The 15,667-nt window shown below is 39.2% G+C and overlaps 1 protein-coding gene across 2 annotated transcripts in view; it reads left to right on the plus strand.

Annotated features, from left to right (window-relative positions):
- The first annotated feature begins 1,320 nt into the window (after positions 1-1,320).
- LOC124551056 overlaps positions 1,321-15,667 on the plus strand; it is an 80,142-nt gene continuing 65,795 nt past the window's right edge. For both annotated transcript variants that reach the window (XM_047125931.1, XM_047125932.1), the window contains exons 1-3: positions 1,321-1,411; positions 6,535-6,852; positions 13,993-14,155. In XM_047125931.1, coding sequence (XP_046981887.1) covers positions 1,340-1,411; positions 6,535-6,852; positions 13,993-14,155 — 553 coding nt within the window. In that variant the 5' untranslated portion in view covers positions 1,321-1,339. The remainder of the gene's footprint in view (positions 1,412-6,534; positions 6,853-13,992; positions 14,156-15,667) is intronic.

A 15,667-nucleotide genomic window follows, 5' to 3' on the forward strand; every position in this document is an offset into this window, starting at 1 on the left:
TACTTCTGCGTTTCGCAAAATAAGTCTTTTCCGATTGTAATTCACTCTCGTCGTTGTAGCGTCGTGTCATCCGTGGTTTTGAGAAAAACGAACAAAAAAATCTTTCCACATCACCGAGTCATAACAGCAACTCGCACTAAACTTATTTAACGGAAGATCCATGTTTCATATGCGTTGTGAGAACAGTGATAAGCACACGAGCTACTGTTTTAAAGCGTTTTACGCGACCTTTTGCATTGCGACAAGTCACTTCCAATTTCCGTGCGGTAGGTTGCGCAACAGGTCTTCTCTTTCGCTTCTTTGTAGAAACCTACTTGGGCCATTTCTCGGTATATTCCTGTAAGATACAACATCTGAGACTTTTCTTAATATCTGACACTCTTACGACATCTGCGTCAAATACAGACCATCCCTTGTGCTAATAAGCGAGATCTTTGTGTGTCCTTGAGCCGAATGGAGGTCATTGTCACATAAGCGGCAAGAGAAAGTGTTTTAGCCGGTACAAGCTACAAGGTTATCATGGTGGCGATTCCACCGAAATTCGTTTCTGCGGATGGTCACATTCAAATTGCACGACAGTACAAGTGAATATGGCTAACGCGCTTTCATGTTACAGAATTTCTCAAATTATCAAACCTGCACCTATGAAAAAATCCAGTAGTGATACTGTCATAGTTTTATGAGTTGATTACTATGGCATTTGTGGATTCTGTGAAGACTTTTAAACAGCAGATTTCGCACTCTGGCGAACATTGCGCGTTGTATGTAACTGTAACAAGAAACTGATTCAGTTTTATATACATGTATGAATTTGTTGAGAGAATAAACAGAGGTTCAGTTCCTGCATTGTCAAAAAAAAAAAAATCCTGTCATTGACTATGGTGACGTATAATTAGGGAATGGTATTATAATTGTCTTCACATTCGACATGAGTGTAATAGACACAATCGTCGCCTCCAGTTTGTTGCAGTTTGTTGTACAGATCACATTATGTTCTTTTACTATTACGCGTTTGTTATTGTCCTGTCGTAAAGCTCATTACTGTCCTTATAAACAAACCTACGGTCATAATACACTTACAAATTTTCGCTTGCAAAGTTCCGCTAAATTCAAATACAGTTGCTCGTTGATTGGACACATCAAGCGTCAAGTTTACCAGCTGATCACGGACAACATTGTCTGTGTCGGAGCTTACCAATTTTAAACGTCAAAATATAGTTTCGTACCTCAAATAGAAATCTATAATGGGAGCTTTAAGATCATACAATACGTATGGATTAATGTTTATTGAGTCACGGTCACATTTCTACGAGAGGAGGCGTGTTGCCAAGTTTTCGGCATGTCGATTGAATGCAAATGTGACGTCACAGCATTATGTTCCGATATGGCGAGCGACGCTTTAAAGACGACTGTGAGTATTTTACGCTTTTTGCGGTGTAGTAAGAATGTCAGTACAGATACATGTTGTTGAGATGATAGAGCAAAGTGCAGGTTGTTGTAATGTGGATTATTTCTCACACGTAAATTAAAATTTCATTTAGAAATACTCATATAAAGCACAGTGTGCAACTTTCGTGGTGTAAAGAAGAAATAACCTTGAAAGCGGTTTCGTGATATTGGACAGCAGTGTTTCACAATGAAATTGTGCGTAACAGAAAAATTGTAAACACAGAATTTATATCATATAGTGTGATAATTTGAAGTCATTAAGATTGGCCAGGTAAGAACTCTAATTTTAGAAACATCTGTCATGTCATATAGTAAGAGCAATAAAATTTTAAAGGAAGGTATTTGCTTCGCATTGTGTAAGGTAGCGATGTCGAAGGGCATATTTCAGTCATTCTAATGCTATAAAATTCAATAATTTGAGGTAGGACCAGGTGCGTGTGCGTAAAATGATTTGCACTGACAGACGTCAAAACATCCATCACGCAAAGTATGTTTTGTCAGCGCTGTGTTAGGTACACATCTAATTTACGCGGTGTCTTTTTGTATTGGTGCCTTTTATTGAAATCGTTGACGTGATTATCTTCTTTCAAAATGACTTGGAAGCCATTGTACGGTTAAGAAAGTATAAACATGACCTTACGTGACCCTCCATTGGCATGGGTAGTAAATTTTGGTCCATAAATGTCATCAGCTGAAACACTCCAGCGGAAAGTAAAAGTTTTAAAATAATGATTAATGTTACTTGACCATGTATGCAGATTGTGACATTAACGTACGCCGTCTCTTACATGGCCGCCTGTGTTTTGCGAGGAATTGCGCAATTCATTCTTACGTTCAGACCTGGTGATTTCGCACCGTTATGCAGATGAAAGATTATTAATAGTAGCGTAACTCCAGTTCTACGAGTTATTGTGTTAGTCATTGATACAAGGAAATGACTTACTAAAATAGCATAATATTAAATTTCTCGATGTGTAGGGCATTGGAAATACCCATCGAAAACATTGACAGGATAGCCGAGATTCTACATAATAGACGAAACATTTTCATCTGACCGGTTGTAGGAACACCATATCCATCATCAGTTCTTTCCAAGATATTGGAAAATGTTTTATGGACAAGATTCGGGAGAATACATTACTAAATCTTCGTGATTAAAATTGTTAGGAACGAAATAAGAGGCCTTACGCCGAAAGATATTAAAATGAACCTAACAACATAAAAAGCAGGAAAATCCGAAGGGAGGAAGAGGTCGAAATGTACGTCAGCTGTGAAAAATAATAATTATATAAAATGGACATACTACATCGAGCTGAAAATGAATGAAGATAATGTAGAAATAAAAAGGGAAAGGAAAGAGAATTCGAAACCGGGTAGTGGGAAAGGAGCTGTAGTTAGTAAGAAACTCAGGCCAACATTTTAGAATACTGATTTATGCTATACTATTTATTTATACTTCCACAGTTTTATACAGTGCTGTGGGAAAAGTCTGATTATAGATAGCTATACTTATGCCCACACACACATACTAGACCAAAAATAATTGTGTTAAGTTTGTGTAAATAGAATGAATGATTTGACATCTAATTTTATCTGGACTCATATGTCAGTGCTCATACTTCAAACGCAATGAAGAAGTAGTGAGCATGACATAATTTTGAGCATGATTCATACTGTGCTGCCACACCTGTTGATACTTTAAGGTACAAATATACACAAATCACCACTTGTGCTGCTGTTAAGAAAAAGCTTTTAACACTGTTGATTGTGCAAATTAAAGCATTTCCTTTACAGCAGCCAGAGTGTAATTTACATACCATATACTTATAAAAGAAGTATATTTGGTGGCCTGGGTTTCAGGAGCTCAGAATGAGCTATTCTTCACTACAATATTTGTGGTGTATAACAGTTCTCAAAATACATAGGTTTGCAGATGTTCTGAAACTGATAATGCCCATGTGGAACTAAAAGCAAAGTATGGAACCCACGGCCGAGAAAGAGCTGCTTTAAAAGTCAGAACTGGAGAATTTGCTGTTAATTTCTCATATAGGTCTGTGAAATATTCCGATACCAAGATTAAAAAGCAGATCATTGTATTGCAGAGGAGTTGACACAATAGTTAGACACAGGCCATGCATTTGAGAGGATGGAGGATCAAATCCCTGTTCACTCAAACAGGTTTAGTTTTTTTTCTTTATTTTTCCAAATTACTAAAAGGAGATGCCTGGGTGGCTCCTTTTAAAAGGAGCCCATTCATTCCCTAAAGCAAAATTGGGGTCGGTCTGTAATGACCTTGTTGCTTGATTTTAAATCCTAATCTTCCTTCCTTTTATTTCAGTGTGCCTTCTTTTCAAAAGCTTCCGAATTCTAATAGAAAAAGAGTAATTGTCTTCTGAAATAAGGAAATTTTTTATCCTCTGATTACCGATTTTGGTTAGCAATAATCGTCTTCAGATCTGCAGAAAAATGTGGAAAACCAATTACAACTAATGGACTTTCTACAGCTTATAACAATAAAACATGTCATAATGAAACTGAATGCATAGTGTTAGCTGATTATGCAGAAAATTTTACACAAGGGTACCATTGGGTCAATGACCAGGCAACAGTGCATCCATTTATTCTCTATTTTAAAAATGAGAAAGATGAAGTTTGCAGTTCTTCAATTTGCATTGTAAGCAACTATTTGTATCACAACACTTTGGCTGTACATGCATTTCAAAAGTATGTAATAAATTACATACTTTTGAAGAAAATTTTCCCAAGGTTGAGAAGCTGATATACGTTTCAGAAGGAAGTGGTAGTCAGGATAAGAACAAAAAGAATTTTTCAAATCTGTGCAACCACAAAGTAGACTTTGGGTTGGAGGCTGAATGGCACTTTTTTTCATCTTGCCATGATAAGATGCATGTGATGAAGTAGGAGGTACAACAAAACGCAAAGTAAAGCCAACCTACAAAGACTAACCACAAACCAAATTCTCACAGTACAGGACATGTATGTCTTTTGCAAGGATAATATTAAGATCAAGAAAGAAGAAGTGGTTCTGCATATGAAAACAACACATCAGACCAGTTTTGAAAACTGTATAGCAATAAAAGGAACAAGGCATTTCCGCAAATTCCTTGGCATTGCAGAAAACTTTGTTGGATGCTATGTAACATCAGAAGCCGAAATTTATGAGGATCATTGTGTCAGTAAAATTACATCACTGTCTTTAACATTGAATGACATGGTGGCATGTGTGTGTGATGGACAGTAGTGGCTTGCAGGGGTTGAAAGAATAAGTTTGGAAAACAGTATTGTTTTTATGCATTTTTACCACCCTGCTGGCCCAAGAACATCATTCAAGAAATCTACTAGTGACAAAGTTTGGATACCAATGAAAAATGTTTTAAGGAAACTTTCAGTCCTTGAACTTATGACAGCAACTGGGAGGTCTTGTTCTATATCACAGAAGCTGTCTGAAGAAATAAGTGTTCTTAACATTCACCACCACGTTTAGGAACAGTCGCATCTCGAAGGATGTTAATTGAAAATTTTTCAGGTTTAGGAACAGTCGCATTTCGAAGGATATTAATTGAAAATATTTATTTTAAGTATGTCAAAATAATATAAATGTTAATTTCAGTGATGTTTTCACTTTTTGTATATAATTCAGTACATTACTTGAATAATAATTAATTATAGCCCACCAATATCACACATGAATAGGCAACAGCCATAAGATCAGTTGCAGAGTAATGTGAATTATCTCCTCATTTTCAAAAATTCATATCTTTGTTCGCAGTCAGCTATCAATATTGAAATTTTTACAGTACATTGCTATCATATAGATGTACAAAGTGTGCAAAAATCATATTTTTATATTCAGTCCCACCTGAGATAACTAACCCCAAACTTTACAAAAAATGAAAATTTTCAAATTTCAAGAATTAATCAAAAAATTAAGGAAACATTTGTAAGTGTTCTTGCTCTACATGAGGCTAGTAGTGTATGATATCTAAGTATAGGAAAAAAATAGACTCTCATAATTATTTTTTGGCCTAAAAAGCAAATTTTTGAAAATTTGGATAACAAACTTTGGAGGTCATTTTGACTGGTTATTTTTGAATTTAGGGTATTTTGTGTAGTATGCAATGTTGTAAAGGACACTTTTCTAAAAACAATCATCTCAGTTGCAATGTTGTAACTTAACCCAGTGCAGAGCTATTCATATCTTTGATAACGTCTCTGAACTGAAAAATCATCGTGCGCTTACAAATGAAAATGGCCGCCATTCAGTAAAGGTGAAAGGTAAATTTTTTTTAAAAACTTGTTTTGAGCTTCTCAATTATAGGGTAATCACATATAAAATATTTAAAAATGGTCAAGCAACCAACTTAATTTTTATTGGACCACTTCATTTGGATTGACCACTCTGTGTAGCAATTGTGTGGGGAATGAACCTACTGACAACAGATCCAGCAGCACACTTCAAAATTGCTTCCTTAAATCCTGCCAGGTGGAGATCTCAAATACTTAGGAATGGATCACTGTAGTGCTCTGCATGCAGTCTCCTTTATAAATGAGCTACGGTTTACCTAAACCAAAGTCTACCCTTCACCTTCCCCAGCTCATTCCATTTTATGTCACTTTGTAACATTATGTCCAGGTACTGAATTGACCCGAAACGTTACGTTCAGCTACTGAATCGACGTGAATGTGTCAAGCAGCACACCTCTAATAATGTATTTGAACATTACAGGATTGTTTTTTGTACTCATTTGCGTTGACTTAAATTTTTCCACCTTTAGAGCAAGCTGCTATGCATTCCGCCAAATAGAAATTCTCTCAAAAACATTCTGTATCATCCTACAGTCTCTTCAAGATGACACTATCCCTTAAACCCCAGTGTTCTTAGGATGTAGCTGCAGATTGGTATTCACCCCATCCATCAGATAATTTATGTATGTAGAGAGCACTTCCCTTCGGCACTTCTAACGGTACACTCACTGTCCAGGCAACATACTGGTTTCTCTTACTTAGTCTTCGAGCCACACGCATATGGGTAGTATGTTGTAATATTGTGATCTGTTTATGCAGGGAGTAGCCAAGGAACAAAACACAGCTAAAGGAAATGCACACCGAGTTCAGGCGGAGCAGCGAGAAGCGTCGCAGTCTGACGAGGCGGAGTGTGAGGAGGGGATCCGGAAGCAGCCGGAGGGTGCCAGAGGTCCGGAGCCACCGCACCATGCCCGGCGGCCCATGAATGCATTCCTCATCTTCTGCAAGCGTCACCGCGGTGTCGTTCGTGATCGTTTTCCCCACCTGGAGAACCGCTCGGTCACCAAGATACTCGGGGAGTGGTGGGCGAACCTCGAGGCTCGGGAGAAGGCCTCCTACACAGAACTAGCCAAGCAGGTTCGTCATGGCTTGTAGCCTATTGTGTTCTGTAAAATACGACAAATTGTCTCATGTGGAGAGGTCTCCACGGGCAGATCGACCTTTCAAAACAATCTGTACGAGCCCTCATTTGCAAGTAGTTAACAGAAAGTAAGCTTGGAACTTCTTGTGGTTCCCTGGGACCTTGAAATTGGCCCTTATTTCAAAACAGCATGGTACCTGAGCAGTTAAGTTATTTGGCTGGTATGCAGGAGGTTGTGGTTTTGAATACCATAAATGCAATCCACTTTTTAGAAAAAGTCTCTGTCAGAATCATTGTGTTCATAATTTTTATTCAGTTAATTGGTTTAAATTTAACTTCTCAGTTTTAATCATTTGCTGCATCATTTATTCTCATTTTTTCTTCCTTTTATTCTTTTTTCATGCGGAATCTTTTTCCATAAGATTATAAATAATCTTATTTATCTCTCATGGTACTTGCATTTTTTGAAGTGCAAATTTATTGAATAAAAAAATAAAAGGTGAAATGATCTGTTTCTATTGGCTGTTCAGTGTGGTAAAAAAATTATTTTTGTTTAAAAGATATTCTTTTTTTTCCTGTGGTAGTTGTCACGCAGAAATTTAAAACGTAGATTATTTGTGCACCATGGGTGAAATAGTGCAGGTGAAGATTAAATGAAAGCAGGTTTTATATGCAAAATGAAATTTGAGTAAAATGAGTAACAGATATAGTGATTGCAATAAGGTGGATGAAAATATTGAATCACAAAAAGCAAGCAATTAAATCAAAGTAAATACATAAGATCGATTAAATTCACATGGGCAAATATTACAAGTGAACAAAAGAATAAAATGAAGTAAAAAAGGGACCCAATAGAAAGTTACTGTGATGATTAAAAACATGCTGTAAACGATACAAGTGAAAAAATTATACTTTAATTAATTGTCCAGAAATAATGATCAGTCGATTCGATAAAGGTATATAAAAAGAAAGTTGATTGTGCCCAATGGAATTTGATCCCAAAACCTGCAGCATATTTATCAAATACTTTAACAGCTAAGCTACAGTGCCATTTTCAAATGAGTGCTTTCATAATGGTTGTAATGAATCACTAGAAATTTTATTTATATTGTAGATGACTCGCAAATGAGGGGCCACCAAGGCTTATGGCTCCAGTGCAGTGTACCTGCGATGCTAGCCTACACAATGGTTTTCCAAGGGCGACACTACCCCCCCGCCCCCCCACTCCTACACGCACGCACACACACACACACACACACACACACACACACACACACTCTCTCTCTCTCTCTCTCTCTCTCTCTCTCTCTCTCTCTCTCCCTCCCTCCCTCCCTCCCTCCCTCCCCCTCTCTCCCCCCCCTCCCTCCCACCTGCCTCCTTTGCTACATCAACAAAATTTCTTTACTGTTCTGCATAAAATCAAATAAGACAGATTAATGGATGGTGTTGCATATATCCTGCATGAAGACACTTATTGCATGTTTGTACTATGTATATTGGAGGGGTGGAGGGCAGGAGTTAATGCAGTTGTTCATGAAATTGTCAGTTTTTAAGCAGAGTGATGGTTTGAAACTCTTCCATTTAGTACTGGCACACATTGTGCATTTGTGTCATGTGATTGTTGAGCAGCACTTCATGACTTGTCAACCTCCATGATGCCGCTGGGAATATTGGGGCCCATTAGAATGCAAATATTGTTCACCCAGTGCCACTTCTTACCATACTCATGTGTCTGTTTCGTTCAGAAAGTACAAGAAAATTGTGCACCCAAGATTGGTAGTGCATAATACTTCTGTCACACAGTTTTTCTGAGCTCAGTATCTCGCTCATCATCAGGGAATGGTCACTCAGTTTTTAAGATGGGCAGAAGAAAGACGTAGAGAGGGAACAGAGACAGGGCAGCGTGGACTTGGTCCTAAGGCCATGTGCTAGTGTGCATCATCATCATTATTCATGCATACATATGTACATACATGCTAGATGTAACAGAACGATTTAGTGCACTTGTTAGCACACTGGGGTGTGATTCAGGAGGATGTAGGTGGGACAGCAAGCCGCAAAGTGAAGGTGCAGTGTGTGCTGGGTGTTTTGACATCACAATAATTACAGATGACAAAATTTATTCACAGTGTATAAATTAAAATTTACTCTCCACTCTGTTAAGCATTGAAACCCATTAACAGAAATTTAATAATGTTAAACTATCATAATGTAGCAATTTAATTGGATAGATAAAAAATCTACTCAGCAAGCAGTGGCAGCACACACACATAAGACTGTTGTAATTGGCAAGTGTTCAAAGCCAGTGGCTCCTTCTTCAGGCAGAAGGGTTGAAGGGGAAGGAAGAGGCGTGAAGGAAAAGGACTCGAGAGGTCTAGGAAAAGGGGTAGATTTCGGGAAAGTCACCCAGAACTGCAATGAAAGATGCTCGTCCTATCTATTTTTCGCCCCCGACCCCCCTCCCACCTCTTGTTAAGTGTGATGCACTTAGCTTTTCAAGCTTATCAACTCACGTGTGATGTTTAAGCAGTAATCTATGTCTGCATATTACCTTTTCTTCCACCTTTAAGCTCTTAAGATTTTCAAATCTTGTCCGATGCAGTCTCCAACAGTCAGTCTTTCCTTCTCATCTCGTGCTGTAAGTCTCCCGTGACATGCAGTTCTGGGTGACTTTCCCGAAATCTACCCCTTTCCCTAGACCTCTCCAATCCTTTTCCTTCACCTCTCTTCCTTCCCTTTCGACCCTTCTGCCTGAAGGAGGAGCCACTGGCTCCGAAAGCTTGCCAATTACGTGTGTGTTCTGCCGCCGCTTGGTGAGTAGTTTTTTTATCTACCCAATTAAATAATTTTGTCAGTAATTGATTGTTTTTGTTGTTATAAACAACTGTGTTGATAGTTCAAAATAGATCATGTTATACAATAAATCAATTTATCTTCCTCAGCAGAGCTGTTTAATCAGTTCAATTAACAACAAGTAAGTGTGCCAAATAGTGGATTATGCTCCACTTGCATGGAGCGTTCTAAGAAACACGTGTACATTAACCCGGTCATACTGCTAACCTGCCTTCAGAGTACATAAGAGAAATGCGTACACAAGTACATCAGTAACATGAATCAATAGTAGCAAAATATTTTCCTTCATGATGTGAACCACAGTTTGCTTTGTTCGCACAATTTTTTTTTTTTTTGTTAACCCAATCAAATGACCATGAGAGGTAACGTTAAAGTATAACAACAGGATTCACACAGTTACTAAATGTGTTTAGTTCTGTACAACTATTATTTGCCCAACAGTCATCATAATTCAGAAGTAACTAAACTCTTTATTGGAAGGCTTAGTTCTAAATGTGCCCCTCAGCAGTCTCAATAAATGACTCTTTCCAACAGGAGAGAACCTGTTACACCTGTTGTTGTTGTTGTGGTCTTCAGTCCTGAGACTGGTTTGATGCAGCTCTCCATGCTACTCTATCCTGTGCAAGCTTTTTCATCTCCCAGTACCTACTGCAACCTACATCCTTCTGAATCTGCTTAGTGTATTCATCTCTTGGTCTCCCTCTACGATTTTTACCCTCCACGCTGCCCTCCAATACTAAATTGGTGATCCCTTGATGCCTCAGAACATGTCCTACCAACCGATCCCTTCTTCTGGTCAAGTTGTGCCACAAACTTCTCTTCTCCCCAATCCTATTCAATACTTCCTCATTAGTTATGTGATCTACCCATCTAATCTTCAGCATTCTTCTGTAGCACCACATTTCGAAAGCTTCTATTCTCTTCTTGTCCAAACTATTTATCGTCCATGTTTCACTTCCATACATGGCTACACTCCATACGAATACTTTCAGAAATGACTTCCTGACACTTAAATCAATACTGGATGTTAACAAATTTCTCTTCTTCAGAAACGCTTTCCTTGCCATTGCCAGCCTACATTTTATATCCTCTCTACTTCGACCATTATCAGTTATTTTGCTCCCCAAATAGCAAAACTCCTTTACTACTTTAAGTGCCTCATTTCCTAATCTAATTCCCTCAGCATCACCCGACTTAATTAGGCTACATTCCATTATCCTTGTTTTGCTTTTGTTGATGTTCATCTTATATCCTCCTTTCAAGACACTGTCCATTCCATTCAACTGCTCTTCCAAGTCCTTTGCTGTCTCGGACAGAATTACAATGTCATCGGCGAACCTCAAAGTTTTTATTTTTTCTCCATGAATTTTAATACCTACTCCGAATTTTTCTTTTGTTTCCTTTACTGCTTGCTCAATATACAGATTGAACAACATCGGGGAGAGGCTACAACCCTGTCTTACTCCCTTCCCAACCACTGCTTCCCTTTCATGTCCCTCGACTCTTATAACTGCCATCTGGTTTCTGTACAAATTGTAAATAGCCTTTCGCTCCCTGTATTTTACCCCTGCCACCTTTAGAATTTGAAAGAGAGTATTCCAGTCAACATTGTCAAAAGCTTTCTCTAAGTCTACAAATGCTAGGAACGTAGGTTTGCCTTTCCTTAATCTTTCTTCTAAGATAAGTCGTAAGGTCAGTATTGCCTCACGTGTTCCAGTGTTTCTACGGAATCCAAACTGATCTTCCCCGAGGTTGGCTTCTACTAGTTTTTCCATTCGTCTGTAAAGAATTCGTGTTAGTATTTTGCAGCTGTGACTTATTAAGCTGATAGTTCGGTAATTTTCACATCTGTCAACACCTGCTTTCTTTGGGATTGGAATTATTATATTCTTCTTGAAGTCTGAGGGTATTTCGCCTGTCTCATACATCTTCCTCACCAGATGGTAGAGTTTTGTCAGGACTGGCTCTCCCACGGCCGTCAGTAGTTCCAATGGAATATTGTCTACTCCGGGGGCTTTGTTTCGACTCAGGTCTTTCAGTGCTCTGTCAAACTCTTCACGCAGTATCGTATCTCCCATTTCATCTTCATCTACATCCTCTTCCATTTCCATAATATTGTCCTCAAGTACATCGCCCTTGTATAGACCCTCTATATACTCCTTCCACCTTTCTGCTTTCCCTTCTTTGCTTAGAACTGGGTTTCCATCTGAGCTCTTGATATTCATACAAGTCGTTCTCTTATCTCCAAAGGTCTCTTTAATTTTCCTGTAGGCGGTATCTATCTTACCCCTAGTGAGATAGGCCTCTACATCCTTACATTTGTCCTCTAGCCATCCCTGCTTAGCCATTTTGCACTTCCTGTCGATCTCATTTTTGAGACGTTTGTATTCCTTTTTGCCTGTTTCACTTACTGCATTTTTATATTTTCTCCTTTCATCAATTAAATTCAATATTTCTTCTGTTACCCAAGGATTTCTACTAGCCCTCGTCTTTTTACCTACTTGATCCTCTGCTGCCTTCACTACTTCATCCCTCAAAGCTACCCATTCTTCTTCTACTGTATTTATTTCCCCCATTTCTGTCAATTGCTCCCTTATGCTCTCCCTGAATCTCTGTACCACCTCTGGTTCTTTCAGTTTATCCAGGTCCCATCTCCTTAAATTCCCACCTTTTTGCAGTTTCTTCAGTTTTAATCTACAGGTCATAACCAATAGATTGTGGTCAGAGTCCACATCTGCCCCTGGAAATGTCTTACAATTTAAAACCTGGTTCCTAAATCTCTGTCTTACCATTATATAATCTATCTGATACCTTTTAGTATCTCCAGGGTTCTTCCATGTATACAACCTTCTTTCATGATTCTTAAACCAAGTGTTAGTTATGATTATGTTGTGCTCTGTGCAAAATTCTACCAGGCGGCTTCCTCTTTCATTTCTGTCCCCCAATCCATATTCACCTACTATGTTTCCTTCTCTCCCTTTTCCTACACTCGAATTCCAGTCACCCATGACTATTAAATTTTCGTCTCCCTTCACAATCTGAATAATTTCTTTTATTTCATCATACATTTCTTCAATGTCTTCGTCATCTGCAGAGCTAGTTGGCATATAAACTTGTACTACTGTAGTAGGTGTGGGCTTCGTATCTATCTTGGCCACAATAATGCGTTACACCTGACAGCAACATATACACAAGTCTCCTAATGTATGTGCCTCAGAACAGGTTAACAACAATTTCCTTCGTCCATCTGGGTAGAACCTGTTACTCATCAGTCACAAATTCATAAAAAAAATCCTTTAATCTTAATGTGCCACAGGATAGGTTCACGGAACCAATAACCTGTTATGCAGCACAATCAGATGGAATCAAATTAAGCTCAACTGGAATTGTTAGGCAGAAACAGTTTGACACTGTGACCTTCAATAAACAAATATCTGAATATCTGCACAAGTGTTTACCAGGAGGCAGTTCCGACTCACAGCTGCGCCAAACACCTTGGCTTAATCAGATTGAATAATTCAGTGCAACACTGTCTAACATAACCTGTCATTGCTAAGTGCATTGCTCCAACAAAATACCCATAGTACTTTGAGATGGCAGACAACCACTGATTTGTCAGACTTAGTATTCTCGCTAGTGAAATTCACCACTATCCACTAGCTACCCCCCACCCCCCCACCCCCACCCCCTTCACTTCTCGCTTCTGTCCACACTCAGTAACGGAAACAGTGGAAGGCAGCTTGCCACAGCCTCATGCTCTCCTCGGTCCACAAGCATTGCATCAGCAAGGGGGAAACTTGGTCGGCGTGCCGGAAGCCAAGCACACTCGCTGCTAATTTGGTTCCACACTACACCGTGTTACTTTCGCTCACTTTGGCGACTGCTTTTTTTCTTCTCTATGGACACTTCCATTTCTCCAGCTGCAGCTATCTCTAGGGGCACTGCCCAAGATTTCTCTGGGTCAGAAAGGGTCCTGCTTGTCACCAGCAATGCGTGCAGATCTCACAGGAATCGACAGCTGCTGCAATACACTCGGTACATTTCTGCTCTCGCGTGACAATCCAGATGTAGTTTTTCTGCAATTTTTGTAAGCCACTTCAGGCAAATGCTGGTGATGGTTCCTTCTGCATACCTGTCCTCTCCTTGTTAAATACACCTGTATGTGAATGACTTCTGTTTTTCTTTCTATTAAGTTGACAAATTTTGTATCATTGTACGACTAAATTACTAATACTGTAGTGAATGATAAAAAAATTTTAAAAAATGCGTGATTACTGTTTCAGTATAAAGAGGCATTTCTACAAGCGAATCCAGACTTCAAGTGGTACAAGTTGCCCGCTCCGCCACTGCGCACCCTGGTGACGAGACCGTCCAACCAGACAAGACCCCTAAAACTGGAGTGTGACACGGCGTGTGGTGGTCCCATTACTCCTGGAAAGCTGGCAGGTAGGGTACAGTAGTCTCTCTTGTCACTGCCGATTTTAATTATCTGTCTATGAACCTGTTTATTGGAACGCAACCAGTTTTGTGATATCACTCGCATCACAAGGTGTACATACACACTGTGTGTTGCAGGTAACAGAATTTTGTTAGGAGAAGGCTGAGTCCACCTCTTTCTCACACAATGGGCTTATTGTTTTGGGTGTGTACACTTGACAATGCAATTTCATTTGCGGAACTGGTCTTGTTTCTATAAAGTAAGGTTCATATGCAGCTGGAAGCAGTTTGTGTGTCATACATGGTGCGACAATAAAGTAATGAGACTGATTTTCTTTGCAAGATGTGGCAACCCTGCAGGCTTGCGTAGGCACAATATCTTTGACCTTGGTCTATAAGCTGCTTCTAGTCCAAGCAGCGCATCGATGCAACTGCTCAATTGTGAGTTGTGCTGTAATAAGTTAACACGTGTTTGTGTCTCTTGTCACAGAAATGGAACCGCATAATATTGCACAACGGTATGCCATTTCTTTTTGCGTTAAACTGGGTGAAAATGCGACGACAACTTACGATAAGCTTCAGAAGGCTTTTGGAGAGGAGGTTATGTCAAGAGCTCAAGTTTTTCGTTGGCATAAAATGTTTAGTGAAGGCAGAACGAATATTGAAGATGAAGACCGCAGTGGACGACCATTAACCTCATGGACGGATGTCAAGTTGGCCAGGGTGCGTTAACTCGTACGATCTGATTGAAGATTATCCGTGAAAGTGATTGCAGAAGAACTGAACATCAATCAAGAAATGGTTCGTGTAGTAATAACTGAAGATCTTGGTATGAGAAAGATTTGTGCAAAAATGGACCCCAAAAATCTCACACCACAACAGCGAGAAACATGGAAAAATGTGGCAGCCAATCTGTTAGAGCAAACGGAAATCAATCCAGAATTGTTGAGTTGTGTTATCACTGGTAATGAAAGTTCATTTTTTTCAATACGATCCAGAGACAAAATGCCAAAGTTCGCAATGGTGCTCAAAGGGATCACCCTGACCAAAAAAGGCTCGCATGTCAAAATCAAAAGTGAAATGCATGCTTGTGTGCTTCTTTGATTTCAAGGGAATTGTTCATAAAGAGTGGGTGCCTCCTGGACAAACAGTTAACCAATATTACTATAAAGAAATTTTAGACAGACTTTGTAAAAGAGTTCTTTGTGGCCGTGCCAACATTGCTGATATTTGGATTCTGCATCATGATAATGTGCCATGCCATACTGCTCTGTCAGTACAGCAATTTTTAACCTCAAAACAAATTTCAGTACTACCACAGCCACCTTATTCACCAGATATCGCCCCATGCAATTTTTTTCTATTTCCAAGAGTCAAAATGGTCGTCAAAGGACACCATTTTCAAACAACACAAAGCTGTGACAAGGGTCTTGGAGGATATTACAGAAGATGAGTTCCAGAAATGTTGCCGTCAATGGCAGAGGCACTGGAAAAAATGTGTGCAATCAGAAGGGAACTACT

Source organism: Schistocerca americana, chromosome 9 (assembly GCF_021461395.2).
Source record: "Schistocerca americana isolate TAMUIC-IGC-003095 chromosome 9, iqSchAmer2.1, whole genome shotgun sequence".
Taxonomy (NCBI): domain Eukaryota; kingdom Metazoa; phylum Arthropoda; class Insecta; order Orthoptera; family Acrididae; genus Schistocerca; species Schistocerca americana.